The following is a 23,942-nucleotide window of genomic DNA, read 5'->3' as shown; positions in this document are numbered from 1 at the left end:
CCCACGTGGATTACACCAACATGAAACAGGATTTCCAGGACAAGTGTATCGCAGACAGAGCCATGTCCCATCACAGCCTGTCCCTCTTGAGAAGGCTGCACTTGTGGCCAAGCCCTTCTGTGCTTGGAATTTAGACCTTCCAAACCAGCCAAGGGGCCAAGTCCACCCCAGGCTCAGCATCCTCGGGCTGAAAAGTCCCTGCCCCAAACCTTCACCCAGCAGTGGGAGGTCGTCGTTCTCTCCCAAACCACGTATTGCTTTTGCTTCAGTGAGACTGCAAGTAATTTTAAGGACTCTGAGCAAACTGTTCTCCATTTATATCAGCAGAAAGTTGGCAAAAAAGAAGTAAAAAATCCCTGCAGACACTGGGAGAAATAAGAAATCTATTCCCCAAAGCAAGTTGTTTCAGTAGTGACACCCACAGCAGACAAATAATGATGCCCAGCAAGAGTGTAGGGAACAATTCCAGCCAAAAAAGTGGGGAGACCAGATAATGTATCTGCAGAAACAGCAACCTTCAAGTAGAATTACTTATTGCCTGTGCAGGCTCCACACCCTGGGAGTATCTTTTTTAAATAACAGAGATACAGTTATTTCCTGTCCAGGATGGTCCACTCAAGCCCTGTATTAGAAAGCAACCACGTCCTGCTGGCTGGAGTTCAAGCTGCAACTTCATCTGACTATCAATAACTGGCTAATTACTCTCTCCTGATATAGGCAGATGCACTGCAACTCTATTCCAGAGCTGTCATTAACCTACAAGGTCACACAATTCAACAGCTCTAACGTCTCTCAGGTAAAACAACAAACATAGGGGGTGTGATTGGAAAAAAATAATAAATATTCACAGGTAGGATATAACACCCCATGGCCCAGGCACCCTCTGTTTATTAGGCTTAATAATAATAACAATAAACAAAAAAAAAAAAAATCTGAGTTGCATAAATATTTTCTTTGCAGTTTCAAGAACAAAATATTGCCAAGATAGCAGTCATTCCTTGTGGTTAAATTAGCTTTCAGGGAGGCTACTGAGATCCTTATCTTGCTAAGTTGTGCACAAGTTCACAGGGAGAGAAAATCAGTATGGATTGTCAGCTCCTGGGGACAAGAGGAATCAGGGCAGTGCTGGGATGGAGCCACAGTGAAGTCAGCTGTCATTTCATCTTTTCCATATACAAACACTTTAGAATTAAAAAGGTGTTAAAAATAAATTGCATTTTCTCTTCACTGTAGATGAGTGATGCAGACGACTGCATTTAAATCGTGCTGGCTTGACTCTGCCTGTTCTTGCTGCCCCTGATGCTTTGATGGGTTTGAAACAAATCCTACTGAAGTAACAGAAAAGTCCTGTAGCTCTGAGCAACACCTGAGGGGCTGATTTTCAGCAGTCTGGAAGCTGTTTTCAGGTGCTCAGGAGATTGGGATGTGCATCTAGTTTGGGGTGCCCGACCAAACTCATGCAGAGCTGTGGAATGAAAAGGCTGGCTGGCCCAGCTGGAGATGGAAAAATATCACTGGTCTACTGACTGAATATCTATTAAAAGCAGTGTTTTGCATGAGTCTGGGAGCACAAGCACAGTTCCACCAATGTAAATAGCCAGAAGCAATCCAGCACAATTTAGATGCTCTGCAAACAAATAGCTCCCTACTGAAATGGATCACTTTAAAACAGCTCTCAAAGACCAGGAAGGAACAAGGAAGAGAGGGAGGGGGACTGGAGAAGCCAAAGGAGCAGCAAGGAAGCAGCAGATAATTCATTCCTACAGAATGCACAATTTTCTCTAGTCCAGAATCAGAATGGGTTGGCTTTGGGGAAGCTGGATTTACATAAAGCTGTACTGTTTCTCAACATGGGTTGTCTTCTCCCTTTCGCTTCTGCTGCAAAGTGTGCAAAAGAAATTTACTCCAAAGAGCACAAAGACACCAGCACCTCTCTATGTGGCAGGGTTGAGACAGTCAAACTTCCTCAAAGTCTACAGCCCAATTCCTGCTCAGCCCAGTGCCACTCATTACCCTGATCTCACCACTCAGGGCACTTCCCCATCAGCATTCCATGAGATGGTATCTCCTGTTGGGCATTGCTTCACTCTCCTCCTCCCACAGCAGGGAGTGCACACAGTGGAGGGTTTGCTCCGATGGGATTTGTGTTATTTGTGTTAGTATGAGACACAAACATTCTCACTCTGGTTATGTAAGAAAAGCTGACTTTGGGCTGGGACTGCTGGCAAGCCTTGGGGAACAGCTCCCTGGGAATGAAATCCCAAGTCTCCTCAATGGGAACTGGGTCTAGACCTCAAAAGCAGCTGTCCCAAACTTAATCCCAAGTATCTGTCATAACTTCTTGCTACTTAAGGTACCGAGCACTGCTCCCTCACTCAGCTCCCCCAGAGGTGAAATCAGCTCTGCCACCCCAATTGCAGGGGTCAGTCACTTTACAGGCCCGTGGTGATTTCATTTTGGGAATCTATACAATACAATCATAAAATTAAAGCAGAGGCTATTATGTAACAGATGGCAAACTGCAACACATGGCAAACATGCCTTAAAAAGACAAGCAGTGTTTCAGTCCTCTGCAGCCCCCTTGGGAGAGCCCCAAACACTGATCAGATCCCAGAGACCTGCACAAGGATCTGTTTTACACAGCAAGACTGAGGCACAAAGCAGGGGTTTGCTTCCAGCTATGCTACAGGTCAGTGGTGGAGTGTTAAGGGAAAACCCAGAAGAACTTGTCTGACCACCTGTTGTGTGATTCTCTGCCATGTGCTGTTCCAAAGGTATCCAAATCTCCCTTTCCCTGCCCTCTGAAAGCATTACCAACCCAAGAGTCACGCAAGCCAATCAATACTAAAAGCAGAGAGACCACAAGATTTATACCCAACAGCTACACTTGCATCACCTGCTGATTTATGTTGCTTTTCTCCCACTTTCTGCTTTTCTTACTCTGCTCCTTCAGTAACAGCCAGTCCCACTTCACAGGGAATCTCAGTTCCAGTTCCAGCTCAGCAATACCTGTGATGGTTAATCATGCCCATACATCTGAGCTGTCAGCAGATCTGGGCAGGTCATTTTCCAAAAAGAGAGACTATGGAGGCAGTTTTCACAGCTGGAACTCCCATCTCATCTCAAGCCAATACAGCAGTACAGCTCCTGCCTCACCCTACATAGATTCAGCTGGCAGAGATGGTTTTGCCTTGTTATGTCAGACACGTTGCTTCCAAAACCCTCTGGCTCTTTCTGGAGGAGGGCACTCCTGGATCCAAAGTTCTCTGCCTCTTGGACCTCTAGAGAACAGCACACCCTCAGCATCTTAACAATCAGTGCTTTTTCTTATATTCCGTATGACACATGGAGGTATCCCAGCCACTGCAGACTCCACCTCTCACTGCACTTCACAGCATTCCTCCGTCTTCACAAAGTATAAAACAAGCTTGTCAGAGCACAGGAGGTGAATATCCACAGTGATTCAGTCACACAAGTAGGACAGAGGGCTTGCAAGCAGTTAACCACATAGATCCATGCCTCTGTTTCCCAGGTAGGATTTTAGTCTAAGCCCAAGACACTCCTGAAACCAGCCACACAGTGAGAAGTGGTGCATGTGCACCTACAGCCAAAGTCAGCATCCCAGCCCCTGCCCAACTCCCTGCAGGGGAATTTGGAAGCTGTTACACGGAGCCAGGCAGTGTTTCTGGAAGTCTCCACATCCACACCTGCCTGCACTTCTGTCCCTTTCACAGGGACCAGTGGGGGACACTCAGACCAGACTTACAAACCACAGCAGCACCTTGAGTGCCAGGGAGTGTCCTGCTACCAGAGATGAGCACATTTCCCAGCTGGAAGTTTGAACCCCATTCAGTATTTATGCATTCCCAGCACATCCTTCAGCCCATTCCACTGTTCACAACAAACAGCCCTTGCCCTCCGTGGGCTGACAGATCCATCACTGCTCCGGGAGCTGGAGAAGCCTGGCCAACCTGCATTCCTTCCACACACTGTGCTATCCCCATCCACCCCCTCCTCCCCACCCCAGCCCTGATGCTGATGGATAAATGTGTGGATTCATGGATGGACACAGTGCCAAGTCCTTCCACGGAACACATGGCCTTACCCCCCAGCACAGCCTGGGGTTGCTCAGGTAAACAAACTCTCTTCAGCAGCAGAGTTCAGCACAATTCCCACCTCATGGAATGCCCACAGTCCTGACCAGGAAGCACCAAGGAGGTCTGAGCTCCAAAGGCCAAGATCCAAGCTTTTCCCTGGCTCTGTGCTGCCTGCAGGGTCCCAGAGCAACTTGGGATTTTGGTGTCAATGTGGCTCAGGCCCCTGTGGTGGAATCACACCCTGCAAGTGCATTTGAGGCCCTGCAAGAGCATTTCCATTTCCTGAGCCAAAGCACAAGATTTCCCACATTGACACCCAGGAGAGGTCTGGGAGGGGCACAGCCTTCCTCTGCTACTGAGAGGTTAACAACAAACTGACAATCAAATGAAGGATTGTGGTATTGTGCTCCTTGTAGCTCCTGTTGTTATCCGATGTGAGCACCCTCACCTCACCTGTAATTATGCTCACACTTCTCCTGAGAGGGAGGAAGGGAAGCAGCATCATTCCCTCTACCTCTCAGAGGCTCAGAGAGGCCAAGTAACATGACTGACACAGACCACAACAGGGCCAGGAATCAGCTCTGAGCTTTCCAAACCCAGGACATGCCAGCCCCAAATACTTCTTTTCATGACAATACTCACTATACAACAGAATCAAACTCAGAACTTAGGGCTAAATCATGCAAGACAAAGAAGAGATGAGGGAAGAGTCTGCCTCTTCACTCCAGTTTCCATCTATCCACAGAGCCACATCCATTTCCAACTCCATGTACACAAGGTACACAAGGAGAAGTTCTCACACTACTCACCTGCACAGAGCAGCAGCTGCTGCCAAGAGCACTTAAAGAGGAAAAGAAGCACTGACAGTACCTCCTCCCTCTCTAAGTTGCTGAAGACTGAAAGTATAAATGTTAAAAACTTATTTCCTTGCATCTGTAACAGAAACAAATCATCAAGATGTGCCTACAAAGGGAAGGAACCACTAAGTCTCTGCTTGTCCCTGACTGAAAGAAAGGAGGAGGGCAGGGGACTAAGCAGACCCACACACTGAAGGGTGTAACTAAAGGGCATTTTTGGTGATGTTTATTTTGGCTGTTATTAGAGGGAGGAACCAAAAAATCCAGGAGCCATTACCACAGAAAATGCCAGTGCTTCCCCCAGTTTAATGATCTGATTTTTTTTTTCCCCAAAGACCATATGAAAATGCAGCAGGGAAAAACCACACAGGAGAGCTGAGGGAGTGGAGGAGAAGGAATTCTCCACAGAGAAATCCAGTATTCTGAATGCACATCGAAGATATCAGTTAAATCACTACTGGCCTCATTTTACAAGCTAAGAGGCTGAGAAAGGGCAATGAATTAAGAATTCATGAAGATGGACAGATAAAAGTTGAGGCAATCTTCAAGAAAAAAAAAATTGAAGAATGGCTTTATAGAGATTTGATGAAGTCACTGTTAATAATTTATCTCCCTACAAATTAAGACACCGATCATCAAATGTGATGCCCTTCAGAAATTAAGGGCATGTCTACACTGGAAGGCCAGAGAGTACATCCCTCTCTCCCCCACACATCCTCAGTGGCTCCAGCTTGTTGTTTTAAATCCCTCACTGACCAACACCACAGCAACAAAACCCTGGAATGCCAGACAACAGAGGTCTGCAGGGAGCACACAGTAACTCCCAAATGATATGGAAAAGAGGTCTTAGGTTATCCATCCCATCCCATGTAGTTCCCTGTCTGCCTACATTCATGCCTTGCTGCCTGCCCAGTCCAAGCCTAAGCAACCACCTATGTGGAAGGAGGCACCACATGGATCTCACTGGTATTGTGTATTTATCTGAAAGCCTCCAGTTTGGTGACTGGGAGTGCTCTGGTCTTGCACTGAGCTTTGGTATCAGACTGCTGTCAGCAGTTTTCCATTCCAGGATGCCTCGATCCCATTTGGGTTTCAAACAGCCAACCTGAACACTGCTGTCCATCCCTTATGGCACTGACACAACATGCAAAGGGAAAAACAGTAGTAAAGTTGGGCCCTTCCTATGATGTACTTACTGCAGGGGAGAGGCAAAGGAAACCCTCAGGAAACCTCTGTGTACAAGCCAGAGAAAGCAGTTTTAACAACAGTTTTCTGAGGGCTGTTCTCTTAAGGTTTACAGCTGTAAAATATACATTTTCTGGACCATCCCTCAAAATCCACTCCTGCTCCCTTTGACTTTCACATCATAACTGGGAGTTTCAGTACAAGTTAGGAGTTCAGGAGGGCAAGCTGGTTCCTTGGAAAAGGATGACAAAAAAGAGTAATAAAATGATGTATTCTGAACGTGGAGCTTCCTGCCCCAAATCTGTCAGTGAGCCACTAAAAAACTGGCACAGGTTCAAGATCACTCCAAAGCCAAGACAGTAATTTTGTAACACATCAGAAAGAAACCAGAAATATATCTAACAAGGGGAACAAACACCAAAATGTGCCCACACTGACAACTGGGAGAGCTGAAAGATCAAACTGAGATGTGCTTGATAGAGTCAAAAAGAGTGTATGAGATCCCTCACCAAAGCTGGGTGAGAGCTTCCTGCATGGAATGGGGAACTTGGACCTCTCAGGCTCTGCCACCACCTCACTGCCTGACTCCACACAGTTTGAACTCACAACAAGCAGCACAGATGCCCCTGGGACAGAGCTGGTTGGGGCTGTTCTGAAGCCAAGTTTAGAGACAGTCAGACTGTCCATGCACAGAGAGGGTCTCTGGGATGACTCAGGAGACCTGAGTTTGATTGCTGGCTCAGCTCCCAGCCAAGCGTGGCACCTGTAAAACAGGGTGAACAACTCCAGCAAACCAAATCCATTAACTCGTGGGTTTCTGCAAAATATTTTCTCAATTACATCAACAACTCACTGGTTTGAATTTCCTTTGTAAAGCACTTTGAGACCTACTGATAAAGAACAAAGCTCTCAGAGGAGTTTCTGTCAGATGTTCCAGCATCTCAGGTGAGCCCTGTCATTTACAAGGTGAAGCAACTCTCTTTCTTTACACCACGAACACAACCAAGCCATCCACACTCCCAGAGTTAGAACAGACTTGAACAACCACAGCAAGGTTCTGCTTTGTGTAAAGTAACTATTTAGGACTTGGGATGCAACAAAATTGTGCCAGAGCTATTTCTCTGTTCCCTCACCTTTGCAGTCCCAGGGCTGTGGAGGAGCCTTTCTGCCCAGCTGAGCCAGCAGCACGAGCCAAGAGCCCCGAGAGCAAGCAGGGCTCTCACAGGAAGGAGACAGCTCCAAAGTACCTGCTGGGATATCAAGACCTGCCTCACTGGCAGTAAGGAGGTGGCAAACATGAATCCCTCATGGCTGGGATGTATGTTTTATAAGCATGCTTAAACAATGTGGGAACAAATAAGGTCAAGTTGGCTTATGTAAGCACAAGAGCCACTGCCTCGCAGCGGCCGGGGCTATTTTGGGAAGCTGTCTCTTCACTGAACGTTCCTGGCCATTGATTCTCCCTCATCTGCCTCGTAGCTTTGCCTGCATAATTCAATGATATCCAAGACTGCACTTTTCTCTCACTGCTTCTTCCCCAATTCCAGCACATATCAGTGCCTAAACCCACCCCAGGCTCCCCGGGTGAGGATGCTCCTCGCCAAGGGATCTCTCCAGGAAGGCAATGCAGTCCCTGAGGGGGGACAGGACAAGCAGGCAGGCACCAGGAGATAACATCCCATCCTCTCTCCCAGCCTTACACCTGCCATGGCAATCCTGCAGCCCCAGAGCTGCAAAACTGACCCAGGACACAGTGTAGCAAACCCTTCAGGTGACAGTCTCCTTGTGACCAACAGTGCTGCTAGAATTACAAGTGCACATCAGTTAAAGAGTTGCAGACTTCTCCGTGGGCCAAAGAAAGGTATAAAATTCCACATTACCATTTTTTGCTCTTAAAACAGCTATTTGTGAGGGACAGTGGCAGGAATGACCAATGACAACAAATGCAGATGTTGCCACTAGAGGTAGGGCAGCAGAACTCCATTATTTTCCACAGCATCACCCAGCTCTCAGTCCAGGTTCTCACGGGAAAGCACTCACATGCCAACATCTATTTGCTTACACTCTCACCTCCGAAATCATGGCTGACCTGGAATGGCCCATGGAGACAAGTCCTGGATGAAAAGGGATGAGACTGAGCTGCAGGAGAAACTCAGTCCTGCACATGCCCTCTGGCTGAGCAGGAGAGCGTGTGGTTATCAGGGACAGAAAGGGCTATTGTTCAGCCCAAGCTCTTGCCAAACAAACTCACCCCAAAACTTCAACATCAGCCCTGGAACTCCCACCCAGCCTGCAGCTTCTCTTTCAGTCAAGCACACAACTTCCACCTGGAGGTCTGGGGCTAATAAACTCTATAGTGAGTTATTTTAAGGGTGGAATACTCTTTGACAAACACATACTTTCTACAGATTCTACATTTGCTCAGTATCAGTGGTAGTAACAAGTAGTAAGTAATCTTACTTCTGCTAGAAGGGATTTCACACCATCTCCAGAGGAGATCAGTGACAGTACCAGTATTGTTCTACCACACCACAGAGACACTGCATGTTTTTACAGCTATTACCAGTTAAACGAGCATTTCTGCACCACCAGAAAGACACAAGAATACATTTTGCAGCTTTAGAAAGTTTTGCAGCACAAGTGCCAGCTTTTGGCTATGAATCAAAACTGTTATATGGAATATGAAGACCTCGATCCCTCCTAATTACAGCAACATTTAAAGACATGCAGCTGCCCCAGCCCCATGGCCAGCACTGGGTTAGTGCAGGGCAGGAGCAGCAGGAAGGGAGACAAAACCCAGCACATGCATGAACACCAACAGCACTGTGTAAAAATGTTATCTCAGGGCTTTTTCAGGCCAAAAAAAGAACCAGAACCTATATGCCACTGCCAGTCAACAGTATGGGAGGCCTCCTGCCCACAGGGTAAACCTTGGACAACCCAAACAAACTGACAGTATTTCTCAGGAATTTTTCTTTAAACACACATGACCACAGAAATGAGAGGCACTGAGGAAGCTCTGGTAGCAAAGCTCATTAAAATCCTGGCTGGGCTGCAAGATGCTAAACTTTCCCTGACAAGAACAACATAAAGGCATTGTAAATGTTTGTGGTTTCCCAGAGCATCACCAAGTCCTGCAGGTATTCAGCTTCTAGAGAGAAACATGGAGATGACCAGGCTGGCAGGAGTGGCACGTTTTATGTAGCTGAGTAATAAAATCATGCCTAACTCCACCCATTGGGTTCCTGATGCAATCATTAAATAAAAACTATGTAATGAAACCCAGGATTACCTGATTCCTCAAGAATTATAAACAGCACCTTTAAATTCCTTGATTTAGATTTGCTTAGATTTTGTCCCTCCTTGACTAAAGGAAACAGATCTTATTGTTCTGTTCCAATACAGCAAATTACAGCACAGCCTAAATTACCACGTAACCAGCATCTGAGGAAGTAAGTAGAGGATGAAAGCTACTTAGAAAGAGATCATTATTACAGTTACACAGGAATTCCAAGACTGGAATCTCCCATGTCATCAAGTTTAGTCACCACCTCACAACATTAATTTGGCTGCCTGGTTCACCCCACGTCAGTCCCCAGGAACACAAGTGAATGGCATTTGCTTCTTCCATCTCTTGTCCCACAGACCATGTCCCAGGTAACAGCTGCACCTAAGAACTCTCCTCAGGTACAATCTGCCCTTGCCATGACTCAGGAGCCAGCCCTGCAAATTCTGTCACTGGTTTATTTTCCAATGCATTTTAAGGTTTCCCTGATAAACAATATGAGCACAGGAGTCTGGTCCAGAAGGCCTGCAGAGCACCAGGAGCCAAAGGTCTAGTGCACCTCAGCTCTACTTCTTTGGCCCTGAAGTTCATTCTGATACAGAACTTCCATGATGTCCTGAAATTAATGCTCCCAGTACCTTTACATTCAATTAAAAAAAAAAAAAAAGAAAAAAGAAAACCACCTTAAATTGATCTGTATGAGTGTATTCCCTAAAACTCGAGCTCTGTCTACTGGATCCAGACACAGGTGCCACAGAGCTGCACCAGGCACACCTCTTGCACTCCGTGTAAATCCACCTGATCAGTGATGTTACAATAATTCTGCCATCCTGGTGGGCACTGCTCACACCTGCTGCAAGCAGGCACGAGGCCCCTAAGACCACTTCAGCTGGCACAGGCCCAGACTGCAGCTGTGAGGCCGAGCAGCAGAGCGGTGAAAGCAGCACCCGTCACACGCTCTCGGCACGTGCGGCACGTCAGGGCTCGTCACCTCTGTCACTTGGCTGATGCTTCTGCTGATCAACTCCTCCCACTCCTCCTCTGTCACGGAGAGCTTGAGTTCATGAAGTAGCAGAACCTTGTGGAGAAGCAAACAAGCCATGGCCTGAAAGAGAAAGGGGAGAGGAGAACATGACACTCTGTACTCTCTAGGGAAGGTCTTACAACATAAATACTCTGCTAAAGTGAGGAGCCAGGCCCAGCATCCAGGGGATGCCACGTTACAAATGCTGCATATCCTCAGCAACATGTATGGCATGGAATGGTTTGGGTTGGAGGAACCTTAAAGCTCATCTTGTTCCATCCCCTGCCATGGGCAGGGACACCTTCCACTAGCCCAGGTTGCTCCAAGCCCCGTCCAACCTGGCCTTGGACACTTCCAGGGATGGGGCAGCCACAGCTGCTCTGGGCAACCTGTGCCAGGGCCTCCCCACCCTCACAAGGAATAACTTCTTCCCATATCCCATCTAAACCCACCCTCCCTCAGCTTAAGGCTCTGTTAGAAAACATTCTCTGTGTCCTCACAGAGTCATTCCTGAGGAGACAGGGTGGTGGTTTTGGTTGAAAGCACATACATAAAACAGGAGGTCAAAGGGGAGCAGAGGGATTGTGCCACTTCTAGACTTAGGCATTAATATCCAAAACATGCTTTGGTAGCTGCTCCAAGTGCATCACTATCAGTCCCCCCAGGTTTCCAGGCAGCACCTTTGTGTGGCTGCACCCTTTACCGTGCCCTGATGAATGCAGGAGGCACCAATAACAAAAAATAAAAGCTGGCAGGTTCATAGGTGCTTCATTTCAAAGGAATCCTGATGGAAACTGCTGTTCAGAGCAGCCTCGGCCTTGCCCTGGAGTCAAACTTGCTCATTAAGCCTCCACAGTAACAGCAGTGAAAGAACAGCCACTAGAAAACCAACAGTTATCTGCAATCTTCTAACATGGCCTTTTCCATGCCAGAACTCCTATTTTAAGGCTTTCTAAGGTACAAGAGAAAAATGCAGCAATAGGCAAAAGCAAATTATACAAATGCACAAAATACAGTAATGAGGATTAATGCAAATAGCTTAGAGGATTTAAAAGGGAATTTTTTGTAGCAGCATGGAGTTAGTGAGCAAATTCTACTCATATACAAAGAAAAAAATGTTGCCTCCAGCTGCCATCACACAGCTCAAAACTGAATGCAGGCACAAATACCAAAAATCACAGGGAATAACAATAAGAACTAATCTAATCCAGAGAAAGCAAGGGTTGCTGTTCTTAAACCACATTTCACAGTTTGTAAAGCTCCTTATCAAAGACATCACTGAGATCAAAAGTCTAAGAGACCTCAAGAATAAAAGCAGCCTGGTGATACCCAACCTGGCCTCCAGGTACCCTTGGGTCCAAAGAAACCTGAAAAACATGGAGCAGGAGGCTAAAAACAGTCCATATGGTACCAACACTTCTACTGGAGTGTTTTTAGGGAACTATTTACTGAATAATTCAAAGTGAGGATCCCTGGATCTCCTGAGAGCAGTAAGACCATCCAGAGTTGAAGGCAGTCAAACAGAACACCTCACAAGCTCAAGGAGGTCTGTGCTTCCTACACAACATACTCCAGGCTTCTGGAAGAGACAGGACACTGAACACGGATCCCTCACTGGGTAATACCAGCACAGAGTAAGATCACACATCCTTGTAATCTCACCTCCAGTTTGCACCAGTGTGGCCAATGAAAAGAATTATCCAAATAGAGAGAGCTCTCACTCACACACAGAAATTCTGCTCTTTACTGGAGGGCAAAAATGCAGCAGGGAACCAATGAGACCACGTCGAGGATTTATGCTGATTTAATGAGAGAGAACACCCTAATGCCATCTCCAAGGCAGGCAGGCTCACATATTCCTTGTAATTATGGAGAGACTGTGTCTTACAGAACAAATTATGGCATGTCTGCATGCATGTACCAAATGTAGTGGAAAGTCACTTCCATGCAATTACAAAGAGAACGTGACCCTCGGAGCAGATGAAAGACCATAATTCATTCTGAAAGGCTCAGGCAGGGTCACAAAGCTCCAGGCACTGGCTGCTCTCTGACAATTACAAACACATTCAGACTGCAAGTGGGTGCAAAGCTGAGAGAAGGGTCCTGTTAAGGTGCCCTGATGTACCTCAGCACTACAGATTTACTCCAGAGGAACCAGTGACAAGGGCCTGCTCCAGTCAGCAGTGGGTGGGAGCACTGCAAGTCAAGCAGGAAAAGAACTGGAAAGGAATCAAAGCCATCCAAAGGAACTGGAGACCTAAGACTCAAGGGGTTCACTGAGAACAGAACAGTTGCTGAACATGACCTAGTCCTCAGTAAGCACTAAGCTTGAAAACAATTTTAAAAGAAAGGAAAAAACCGCCCACCACAGAACATTCCCTTCTGTGTGTCATAGATGAGGAAGTCAGAACACCCAGTCACCTGAGGATCCTGACTGGTGCTACCACTCTTTAGTAATTTTGTCACACTCAGAGCTTTCACACCTCCAGACTGTGTTTTAAGATTCCAGCAAAGTGAAAATATGGTTTTTGAGCTTCACATAATTAAAACGTCGCTATTGCTCTGCTCAACATTATCTTGTTTCCTGACTGTTTTTTAACCCAATGATAATTTAGTACTAAGTGTGAACAACTTTTCTCATCTGAAACAATGAAAATACAATACTTACTTATTGGTTGGCCAGCAGCAATTTGAAGTTTGAAAAGCACTCCCACAAAATCCAGCACAGACCTGGAGCTCAGCAACTACCCAGCTGCCCCTCTCCCTTCCTGCCCTCCCCGACAACACTGGTATTTTGGACTGGCTAACAAGCATTTGGCAATTTGGGAGGCTGTTCCTGAACCTATCAGAGTACTCTTTGCATTTTGTCAGTGCCAAATCAGGCCTGCTGTGCTCCTGACAGCCCTATGAGAGAGCCAAGTATTATCAACACTTCACAAATGGGCAAAAATAGCAGAAGATTCAAGAGTCCCAGCTACCAAACTCCAGTCCAGTTGAGAAGAGAAGGTTGTCATCCCCACACACAGACAATCTCTGGAATGGGAACGTGTGAGAACAGTTACAAGCAGTTGCCAGCAACGTTAGAGCTTTTTACAAAGGGAGGAGAATGCTGCAGTGTATCCTGTGCACCAGAAGCCACCCAGTTACCCAATCAAAATATTTTCTGCTTAATGTCAGTTTTTAAAAGAGAAAAGCCATAAAACAGTAAAAAAATAAATACAAGGGAAGTCTATCCAAGCAGAGATAGTAGATACACATATACACTCCCACATATATCTATCAGGCATATGACTAAATGAGGCAGAAAGGCTCATTATCAGCCCACGTGGGAGCAGAGAACAAACAATAACTAAGGGCAGTGCTGATCCCGGGGTTTTCTGTGGCTTTGGTAATTTCTTTCTTATCTACAATGATTGCACAAAATCCCATTCAGTGTAAAGGTTTGAAGATTTCTTTCTGGAATAGGAGACGTGCTCCCTGCAGTAACCAAGGAGTGCTGGTAACTCCCAGGTGTGCTCACACACCTTAGCTGGATGCCAAAAAGGAACATGAGTTGGGGTTGCTGGGTTATACAACTCACCTTTACCCTGCACAGGAAGGACAGGATATGTGGCCTGACTGTGAAATGAGGCAATGGATAAACTCCCTACCAATCCAGCCACTGTTTTCCTATTGAAAGCAGATATCAAGCCCAGGTAGGTCAGAAGTTGCTCTCCCCAGTCACCATCTGGGTGAACTGGATGGAGGGAACACATAAAGATGTCTTTCAACTCCTGCAGTTGGGAAACAGAAAAAGAACAAAAACAAACAAGCCTTTGCAATGCTGCAGAGATTCTGTTTGCAGTCCTGAGGAGATGAAGGCATGACCTAAATTCAGGGTTGTTTTTTCAAAGAAAAGCACGCAGTTAATAGGAGGGCATTTGTTTCTGATGCAAAAAGAAACACTTTTCAGTCCCAAGTGCTCCAAGAGACTAGCTGGAGGTGGCTTTGCAAGCAAGTGAAAAAGAGATACCACACTGGCACACTCCCATGAGAAAAGACACTGAAATCAGCAGTAACCACTGCCACCATCAGAGGAGCAAGAACCCGAGATGTGCCTGCACTGCAACACTCCAAACACCAACTCTGAGCTTTCACACAGCTCTTCTGCTGCCTGAGCTCAAAGCAGTTTTCAAGCCACAGCTGACTGACCCTTCCAAGCTCCCTGATGGCATTTCCAGCTTCCAGGAGAGGGAGGGGGGAAGGTTGCCTGGCTTGTCTGAAGCACATGGCAGGCCAGAAACTCTCAGTAGATACAACCCAGGACAGTGTTTGAGCAACATCAGACCTCCCTGCACACTGTAACAGAAGCAGTGGGGAGTTTAAATTCTTACCAAAGACATCAAGATGGATAAGATGGATTTTCTCCATCTTTTGGCCTACTTTTTTGCAGCATGGACAAAATTTGTCAACATGAAACTTGTCATCTGTTTGCCTTTATATATATAATATATATATATAAAAATATACATATATATATTTATGAAGAAAACATTACCTGGAAAATTAACTGCTTGTGCAACTCAGGTACATGTTTAGAAGTGAAGAAGCATCAGGAGTTTTAGTGCTATCAACATTTCACTGCTCTGGGAAGTCCAGGAGACAAAAATACACTGGTGGTATCACACCACAGGGGCTCCAGGTATTTAAGAGCACTGGTGTTTCCCTTCTGGCTCCCAGGCTGCTGCAGCAGAGCTCCAGCACCTCTGACTCAGTGGTATAAAACAGCAGCTCGCAGTGTATAATCCTCAGCATTAAGATTATTTTACAGCCATGGGGATATGGCATAAAATAATTGCACTTGTAGAAATTCTCTCCTCCCAAGCCCTCTGAGACTGCAATTGCATGATTCACATGCTGCCTTCGTGACAAACATCACCAGGAAAGCTGGGGAAGAGAGCACAGGCCAAGAACACAGGAAATTCTAAAGGAGCTTTCTTTGAATGTTAAGGAATAATCAAACTGAAATAAATTCCTCAGCTGTCTGTGATTTGTTACGTGTTTAAAACACCAACCAACCCCCTCCAAAACCCAAGCCCACCACAAGCTCCAGCCTACAGGACTGTTGGTTACAGGAGAAAAACCTGTCATTTACTACTGCAGGGCAGGAGATCCAGAGCACCACAGCAAAAGTCTCTTCCAATTACTGTCAAAGCTTTTTTAAGAAGAAAACAAAAAGCATGCAAAGCCATGAAGTAAGTGCCAATCTACCCCCATTTTTGCTCCTACAGCCAAATTACTTTATTTTTGCATTTACACTGGATGTGGGGTGGAGACAAAGGCTCCAACAGAGCACTCCTGAGTTTCAGGACTGACTTCTCTCCCACATTTGTTTCATGCATTTGAGCATTTCTGAACGTATGAACTGTTTGATAACGGATTGGCAGCCAGGGTTCAAGTCAGGAACAGCCTCAAAGCTTATTCAAAAGGACAAAGTATGAGTGGGATGGGAGAATAAGGCCCACAACAATGGACCTGTTCTGTACAGCAAACTCCCAGCAGGTTGTTGGAGGCAATGGCAGTTCAGTGTATGCTGAATATACCAGAGACTCACAGAATGGTTTGGGTTGGAAGGGACCTTAAATATCATCTTGTTCCAACCCCCTGCCATGGGCAGGGACATCTTCCACTAGCCCAGGTTGCTCCAAGTCCTGTCCAACCTGGCCTTGGACACTTCCAGGGATGGAGCAGCCACAGCTTCTCTGGGCAACCTGTGCCAGGGCCTCCCCACCCTCACAGGGGAGAATTCCTTCCCAATATCCCCTCTAACCCTGCCCTCTGGCAGTGGGAAGCCATTCCCCCTTGTCCTGTCACTCCATCCCTTGTCCCCAGTCCCTCTCCAGCTCTCCTGGAGCCCCTTTAGGCACTGGAAGGGGCTCTCAGGTCTCCCTGGAGCCTTCTCTTCTCCAGGTGAACCCCCCCAGCTCTCCCAGCCTGGCTCCAGAGCAGAGGGGCTCCAGCCCTGGGAGCATCTCCATGGCCTCCTCCTCAGAGGGAGGTGAAAAGAGGGGCAAACCAGGATTCTTTCTAAATTCAAGGACAAACAAGAAATTATCCTTCAAGATCCTTAGCATGTATACTCATTGAACAAGGATCAAACACCAACTATCTGCTTAAAACATACACAGCTTATTTAAAAGCTTTAGATATAAAAAGTGAAAACTTGAGGTGATTAAGAAACATTTGGCAAATCACTTTTCCTCAATCCCCAAGCTGTAACTGCAGTATTTCACACATGGCACATGCACACACACACACATTCCATATATATTTCAAATTGAAGGGGGAGGGAGGAGAAGGCAAAGCCCTGGCTGTGGCTTAAGAAAGCTATTTTTGAGAACAAAAATTAATTTTTAACTTCCTCACCACCACTGAAACTAGGTGCACATGAGCAGTGGAGCCAAGACTGTCATTTAGCAGGTGTTTAAAAGGTTTCAGAGTGGAAAGTGCTTGTGCCTTCTGGGATAAGTAGGGGTGTTGGGAGAACATGGCTGGCAGATCTGACTATACAGAACTGTCCATGCTGGGACACCTGAGCATCTTCATGACTATTTCTTGGTTTAAAAATGTGCTGCCAGTGCTCCAAGGCAGCATCATAAATTAGACATCAAGTTTTACCCCAATTTTACACTGTTATCCCTCTGATAAGGGACCCAGAAAGTGCCTTTCCTGCACCCTGTTCCTGGCTGCCTCCTCTGTCCTGCCTGGCCCAGAGACATTGCCAGTCTCCAGACAGACTCCTGGTGCCTGAAAGCACAGTCAGAGAGAGCCCACACTGCCCAGGAAGAGCATGAAAATGTCTTCTGTATGATCACCTGACTCAGGAGCTGAATTCAATAATTCCTGCTACAACCCAGTGTCCTCAGACTAATCAAATGGCTTTTTCAAGACGTTCCCTCAGCCAGCCCTGACAAGGTGTGATATTGCTGTCTGAGGCAGGCAGAACACAAGCAGGATACAATTTGGGCAGCACAGCAGCTGTCAGACTGTCAGGTGCCAGTTTCCAGGTCTGCCCTCCTGCCCCAGGAACAGAGAAGGCACAAAAATGCAGCAGAAGTAAACACTGAACAGAACCCCCCACCCACCATCCACCACCCCCTGCTCCCACACCCTCCCTGTGCCCCAAACATCACGTTCTGGGCCAGAAAGCAGGTTCCTCCTCACCCTCCCTCAGCCTGGCCTTGCCAAAAAACCACCCAAACAGGAGATTTACGAGCCCAGGAACAAAACTCTCCTTGCCAAAAAGTGATGAAAACAAATGATGGTTTACAGCTTAAATTAAGTTCCTGCGACAAATGGATGAGAAAAATTTTGCAAGGCTGGTTAATTACAACATGTAAAGCATTTAAGTGACACCTAAATCACATTTTACAACCTTGGACGAGCAAAGCAATCTCCCTCAGCATACTCCCACCAAACATCCTACGTCATCAGGCTCTTGCAATGTGGTTTAGAACAAGCCAACCTGCACTGCTCCCCAGCTTCAGGCAAAGCTGCCTGTACCTGGTTCTTCCTTCCCAATAAAAAAGCGTATTTCCACAGTTCTGGCAGGATACTTTCCATCCAGGAACCTTTAAACCACTCACAACAGCTTGCATATTAGCACACTGAAAATAATTGTCACAGGAGACACATTCTGCTCCTTTGATCATCATTGTGCAGATGATCTGTTTAAGCCTTCCCAAGGGCAGAAATTATCAATGAACCCTGTTGGGTTTATGGGGTTTTTTATGTTAACTTTTATTTCTAGACCTCTGAAACAGCCAACATCCCCCTCTGGCTGGTTTCTAAACAAGGTGAACAGTAGTTTGCAAACACAAGGGGTTGTTTGTCCTCTTAAGCTGCTGGAACGTAGTCCCAGTAATTCCCAGGGTGGGCCAAATTCCCAGCCACTACCTCAGCAATGGAAAAAATGGAACAGCAATCACCTGCTCACCTGCTTTGTGGCAGGTGAACTGGATCTCTCACCTCCATGAGAGAGGCTCAAGAGCCATGCCTTGGTGGAAATCTCTTGCTAAAATGCCAGCAAGTCGAGGAAAAGCCAAATGCATGGATCTTGGTCTCCACTTTGGATACTCTAATTTGGATTCCAGGTTTTGCTACTTTGCTTCTGAAAAAGAACAAAGCTCCCTGGAAGACAGCACCTGAGACAAAACTGACTGAAGAAACCTCCATCTTCCTACCCCTCCTGCTGACCCCCCTCTCCTCTTTATTTTCGTTATCCTTGATAAACCCCTTCACCCGTGGCTCAGATGTCCTGCTCCAGGCAGCAGCAAGGAGAAGTTAAGCAATCTATACAATTCCACTGCTATTCCCAAGGCTCTGAGGAGCAGCTGTTGATTGATCAGATGGGCTGTTCAGTTCATTCTGCAGCAGCCAAGGACTTGTCCATACCACAGGAGGTTTATCCCATTAGCTACACTGACACATCCTCTTCCACAACCTGAAAACAGCTATTTCAAGACACAAGCACTTAAACCATCACTGCTCACCCTGGCTGAAAATGTGGAATGAGCTACTACACCTGATAGAAACTACCTTTAGATAATGCAGATGCACCTACAAGAGTTGTGCCAGTCTTGATCCTACAGGTAAAAATACTCATTGATTTCACTGACAGAGTCACACCAGGATGGTTTTTAAACGTACTTGAGGCAGCAGAAATCCCAGGACCAGCAGTCAGCCTGCCTGCAGACCATATATACAGCACTTACACTTCATGCCCTAAACCATCAAGGCTTTGTTTAACCAGGGACTCTGCAAATCATGTTCTCTCCACTGCTGATGAGAAGTGGATTTTTTTTCCATGCTTGGTTTCACATCAAACAGTGCTCTGGAGGATGTTTTTGTCAGAGCAAAAGCCTCATCTTGTACTTGCCTAACCAGAGGAGCCCATTTGGGAGAGTCTGCTCACTGCAACAGGACATTTGTGCCCAACACAGGTGTGCACACATACAGCTGCTTCCTTCAGGTGGGAAAGGAGGGGAGAAAAAATCATTAAATAATCATTTAAAAATTAATAATCAAAGCTCCCTCCTATGGTCACCACAATTTAACAAGAAGTAGTGACAGACATAAGATGCTGCTGGATTTTAAAGGCAGTAGAGATGAGTCAGTGCACACAGGGAGGAGATCTGACAGTGCAGTTTTCAGAGGATACCAGCACGTTAAACACTGGCCTTCACTGGCAGGATTTCTGCCTCAGAGGAAGGGTCTGCAGGACATGTGGGCAGTCAAAACAATGAACATATAAAACAACACACTGGACCCCTGGGCCAGGCCTGGCTGATGGTGTTAGACACCAGCTCTGAGTATTTTATTTGCATATAACAAAGATACAGCTGGTGAGCACTCAGGGCTGGGGAAAACCTTGTGCTCTTCTTATACCAGAGGCCAACAGGCAGACCCTTGGGACACAGCAATCCATCCAGCACAATCCATATATTGGTCTGCTGCTTTGGTCAACACAGAGATTCATTTCTCCCTGGGGTAACCACTTACCATATCAGAAAGGCCAATCAGTCTTAATGTTTCTCTCCAAAAAAAAAACCAAAAAAAAAAACAAGTCGATATCTTATTATCCTAAATTCTTGAAAAATGAAAAGATGCCATAATTAAGTGAGCCATGAGGACACAAGATAAATCAGCAGCAGAACACGGATTAGCAACCATGAGCTCTGATGTTTTCTTGCTCTTTCTGTAATGCCCAATTACAGGATTGAAATATTTCTGGGAGATCCTGGTACCACAGGGCATGGAGACCAGGGGAGAAAAGAACAGCACTGGATTCTGTGCCATGTACCCAAGCCTCTCGCTTCTCACATTAAAAAATAATAATCACAACTATGCCCATTTCCCTTTTCTCTCCCAAATACACTTCTCTCCCAAGCTAAGAACGCAGCCACGATTTAAAAAAAAAATAATTTTGTTAAGAAATCAAAGCAAAGACTCTCACAGGACATCCCAGCAGCTGGGGCTCAAAGAATCCTCACCAAGTACCAAGAAACCTCTGGGGAAATCGTCCAGGACTCTCGTGTCTCTCGACCCTGGCTTTCCTCTTGGAAAAAATAAACCAAACAAACTAACCTGTCCTCAAAGCTTTCACTTTGTCAGTTTTTATGTAACACACTTATATTATCAATCATCAAGAGGCTCCACTGACACCTCAAGTTACTCACACACAAAGGTAAGACCAAAACCAGCACCCTCCCCTCCAGTTCCCTCACGCAGCTGCTCCTCCCAACACTTTCCAAGCCAGATGTCTCCTCTCCACAACAAAGCCCATTTTCCTCAACTCAGGAGATACTTGCAATAGGATTTTCTTGAGGCAATTCAGAAGGCAGCTACAGCATAATGCAGCCTATTTAAGGAGACTTCGCTGAAGTCAAATTTAATAATTTAGGAGATTTAAGAGCAGTACACGTTCCAAAAGAGCCCATGTTGCCTAGACACTGTGTGCTTTTAGCTGCTGCCCCCGATTCACTAGACCAGGCTTGATGTTGCAAGGACAAAGGTTTTCATCTTTTGAGAACATTTATCAGCAGATAATGAGAAATTAGAATTCCGATTCACTCAAACGCCAACCATTGAAGTTTAGCTTTCAAGCAGCAAAAAAAAAAAAAAAAAAAGAGTACTCACACGTCAGTAATTTTGTTAGCTTGGAATATTGAAATAAAAAGCACTGCTAAGCAAAAAAAAAAAAAAAAAAAAAAAGAAAAAAAAAGCTGGAAATTGTACTGGGTTGAACTTTGAAGATTCATTTTTTTGGACCTCTTTTCATTTTGCAGAATCCACTGAGAGAAGCACCACGACAAGAGAGTGCACAGTGCCCTTGGGGAGAGGGATGGGGCTGGAGACCCTGCTCTGCTTGGAGGCTGCTGAGAAATCCTGCAGAGGAACCCAAACTCCTTTCTCGTGCTTTAACTCTTGCAAAGTGGCCTTTTCATACACACCAAGGGAAAGCAGAAAGAGAAGCAGCCCAACCCCACTCCTCCCACACCCCCAAACTACAACAAAAATGGTCCTACCACCTCCTACACGAACCCTCGAGAACACCCCTGTCAGTGAGAAGAGCCCAGGGTGACATTTCATTTCTCGCTGCAGAAGCCCTAATCCTTCTTCACTCGCCAACAAAACACCCTCCCAACACACCTGCTTGTGCTCCCACACCCAGATCTGACAGCCCCCTGTAAACACAGCAGAAATCACTCCCCAGAACTTCAATGGGATTCAATCCTGATGGTTTTGTCATATTTTGTAACACAAACATAACTCAAGTCCCCGTGACCGAGAGAGTCATCAATGCCATCACACCACAGCCACTTCTTCCCCCCTGGTTTTGCTTTGCTGTTATTAAATACATGGCAATGACCTTGTCTCCATTTGCTCTACACAAACATCTACTCCTCCAACTGTGGAGGGGTTGTATTTGGCAGGCTGAGCACAACACACTTGGGTGGTTCACTCTCTTTTTAAAAATTATCAACTCTCTTCTTAAAAACTATCAGCTCCCCATGTGTCAGATGGCAAGTTTAATTTAGTAGGCCAGGAAATCACTCAGACTTGGAAAATCACTGCAATCTGGTGTAGATCTAACTCAGCAAGTCCACCCAACATGCAGGGCTGTTAATGCTCCAGAGCAGTTCCCTCCTTGGGCAGCTCTTGCCAGCAGCTGTGTCTACAGTAAGAACTAAAGTGTATGTGACCTTTTAATTTTCTTATTTCTTCCCAGCAACAGCCTAGAATATTTCCTCCACCACTCAGGATTTGCTACATGATCATCAACACAATCAGGAGTGAGCAGAGCAAACACAGATCTCCAGCATCAGAATAAAGAGGCAAGCAGGAGCTTTTTCATGTTCTGTCTGTGCTGCACTGAGTGTGGTGGAATATAAAGACTGGGACTGATAACAGGGCAGCGTCTCTGTGCCAGTCAATTAATGCCTGGTATCACTATGGATTTGTTTGTGGGCAATGCAGGCATTTGTCTGCTAGACATTCTTGGTAAAAGACACAGAGGCCATTAAAAAGCACCAAAAAATACAACAAAAAAAAAAAAAACTATAGGAAGGAAAAATTAAACAAGCAAACACCTCACAAGGTGCACAATGCTCCCAAGAGACCCTGCAGGCTCAGTGACAGGGGTCCCATGTTCAAGTGAAACACACCACGAGCACACAAAGTCCTCAGTGCAAATACAAGTGAAAACTCATGCCATGGGGTTTTCAATTAAATGCAGTTCAGAAGGACCTGAAAAATTTAAACAGACCTTTTTAAATTTTCCATCATCTCACACAAGTGAGAGAAACATGGCTTAGAAAGCAGTTCATTGGGGAGACACGTTCTGCTGTGGCATCAGACACCTTTCCAAAGACCATCAGGGACTATTTGGAGATGCTGTCAATGTCCTCCAGCTCACCAAAGGAAATGGTTTCTTTGAGCAATCCCAATGCAAGAGATGCTCTCAAAAATGGAAGGTTAGGATGCAATATTCCAAATCCACAACCATCCTAAAGGGAATGAAAAATTTCTGCACAAAAATGTAGAGCAACCTGGCCCTGACCCAGCAAAGCACTTTAACGTTCAACTGCTTCCCCTTGGACTTCAGAGGGACAGTTTACATACCCAGAGCTAGTTCATGTCACAGGGCTTTGCTGGCTTGTGATGAAATAGCTCAAAAATGCTCGAGAGCCCACCCATAGTTCAGCCTCACCTTGCAAAACAGGGGCTCTCCTTGACCATAACCTTACACAAAACAAAAACAGGAACAGGACACTGACTGGAGCCAAAGCATGTCAGTTTGGCACAGATTTTCCAGCTGCAGATGATTTCTCTCCCTGGAGGACAGGGCGCATTCTGAACCGAGGAAGATGGAAAGGGTGAAGTCTGCAGGCAGCAGCTGCTCCAGCACTGCACTGTGTGGGAAGATCTCACTGCCTGGGCACAACTCACCCTCTGAAGGTCTGCTCAGCAAAACTGGGCCCTGGGATGAGCCCTCCCCAGTGAGACTCTGTGGGGGACACGGGCACAGGGTGTCCCACCTCTGCCGAGGGATGGAGGATTCTCCAAAGGAACGCTGCCTTTCACTCATGGCATGTTGCTCCACCACCACCAGCTGCCCCGGGGGTCATTCCTGATGCAAAGGAGCTGAAATGGGGCCGGTTCTTATCTGGGGAGGTTTATTTTGCTTCATTATTAGTAACAGCTTATGCAAAATGTTCCACAACAAGTTCTTCCTCCACCACCTGCTGGGAGCTGTCCGAGAGCACGCAGGCAGGGCACGGAGCATGAACGTAGGGATCCATTCATCTGTCCCAGCATGAGGTGAAATACTCCCAAACACACACACAGAGGGGGGTGCTGGCTTCTGAGGCTTTGCAGTGCCTTTACTGCTCTTGCTGTATTAAAGTTTAATTACTTTTTAACTTAGATATTTACACAGAACATAAACTGTT

The 23,942-nt window shown here is 46.1% G+C and overlaps 1 protein-coding gene across 1 annotated transcript in view; it reads right to left on the bottom strand.

Moving 5' to 3' along the window:
- The window catches only part of MYBBP1A (MYB binding protein 1a), a 56,403-nt gene that overhangs the window by 3,929 nt on the left and 28,532 nt on the right, over positions 1–23,942 (bottom strand). The window contains exon 24 of the mRNA XM_064677733.1: positions 10,417–10,530. Coding sequence (XP_064533803.1) covers positions 10,417–10,530 — 114 coding nt within the window. The remainder of the gene's footprint in view (positions 1–10,416; positions 10,531–23,942) is intronic.

This window comes from Pseudopipra pipra, chromosome 21 (genome assembly GCF_036250125.1).
Source record: "Pseudopipra pipra isolate bDixPip1 chromosome 21, bDixPip1.hap1, whole genome shotgun sequence".
Taxonomy (NCBI): Eukaryota; Metazoa; Chordata; class Aves; order Passeriformes; family Pipridae; genus Pseudopipra; species Pseudopipra pipra.
Note: the sequence above shows the minus strand (reverse complement) of the source record. Positions and strands in the feature narration are given on the sequence as shown.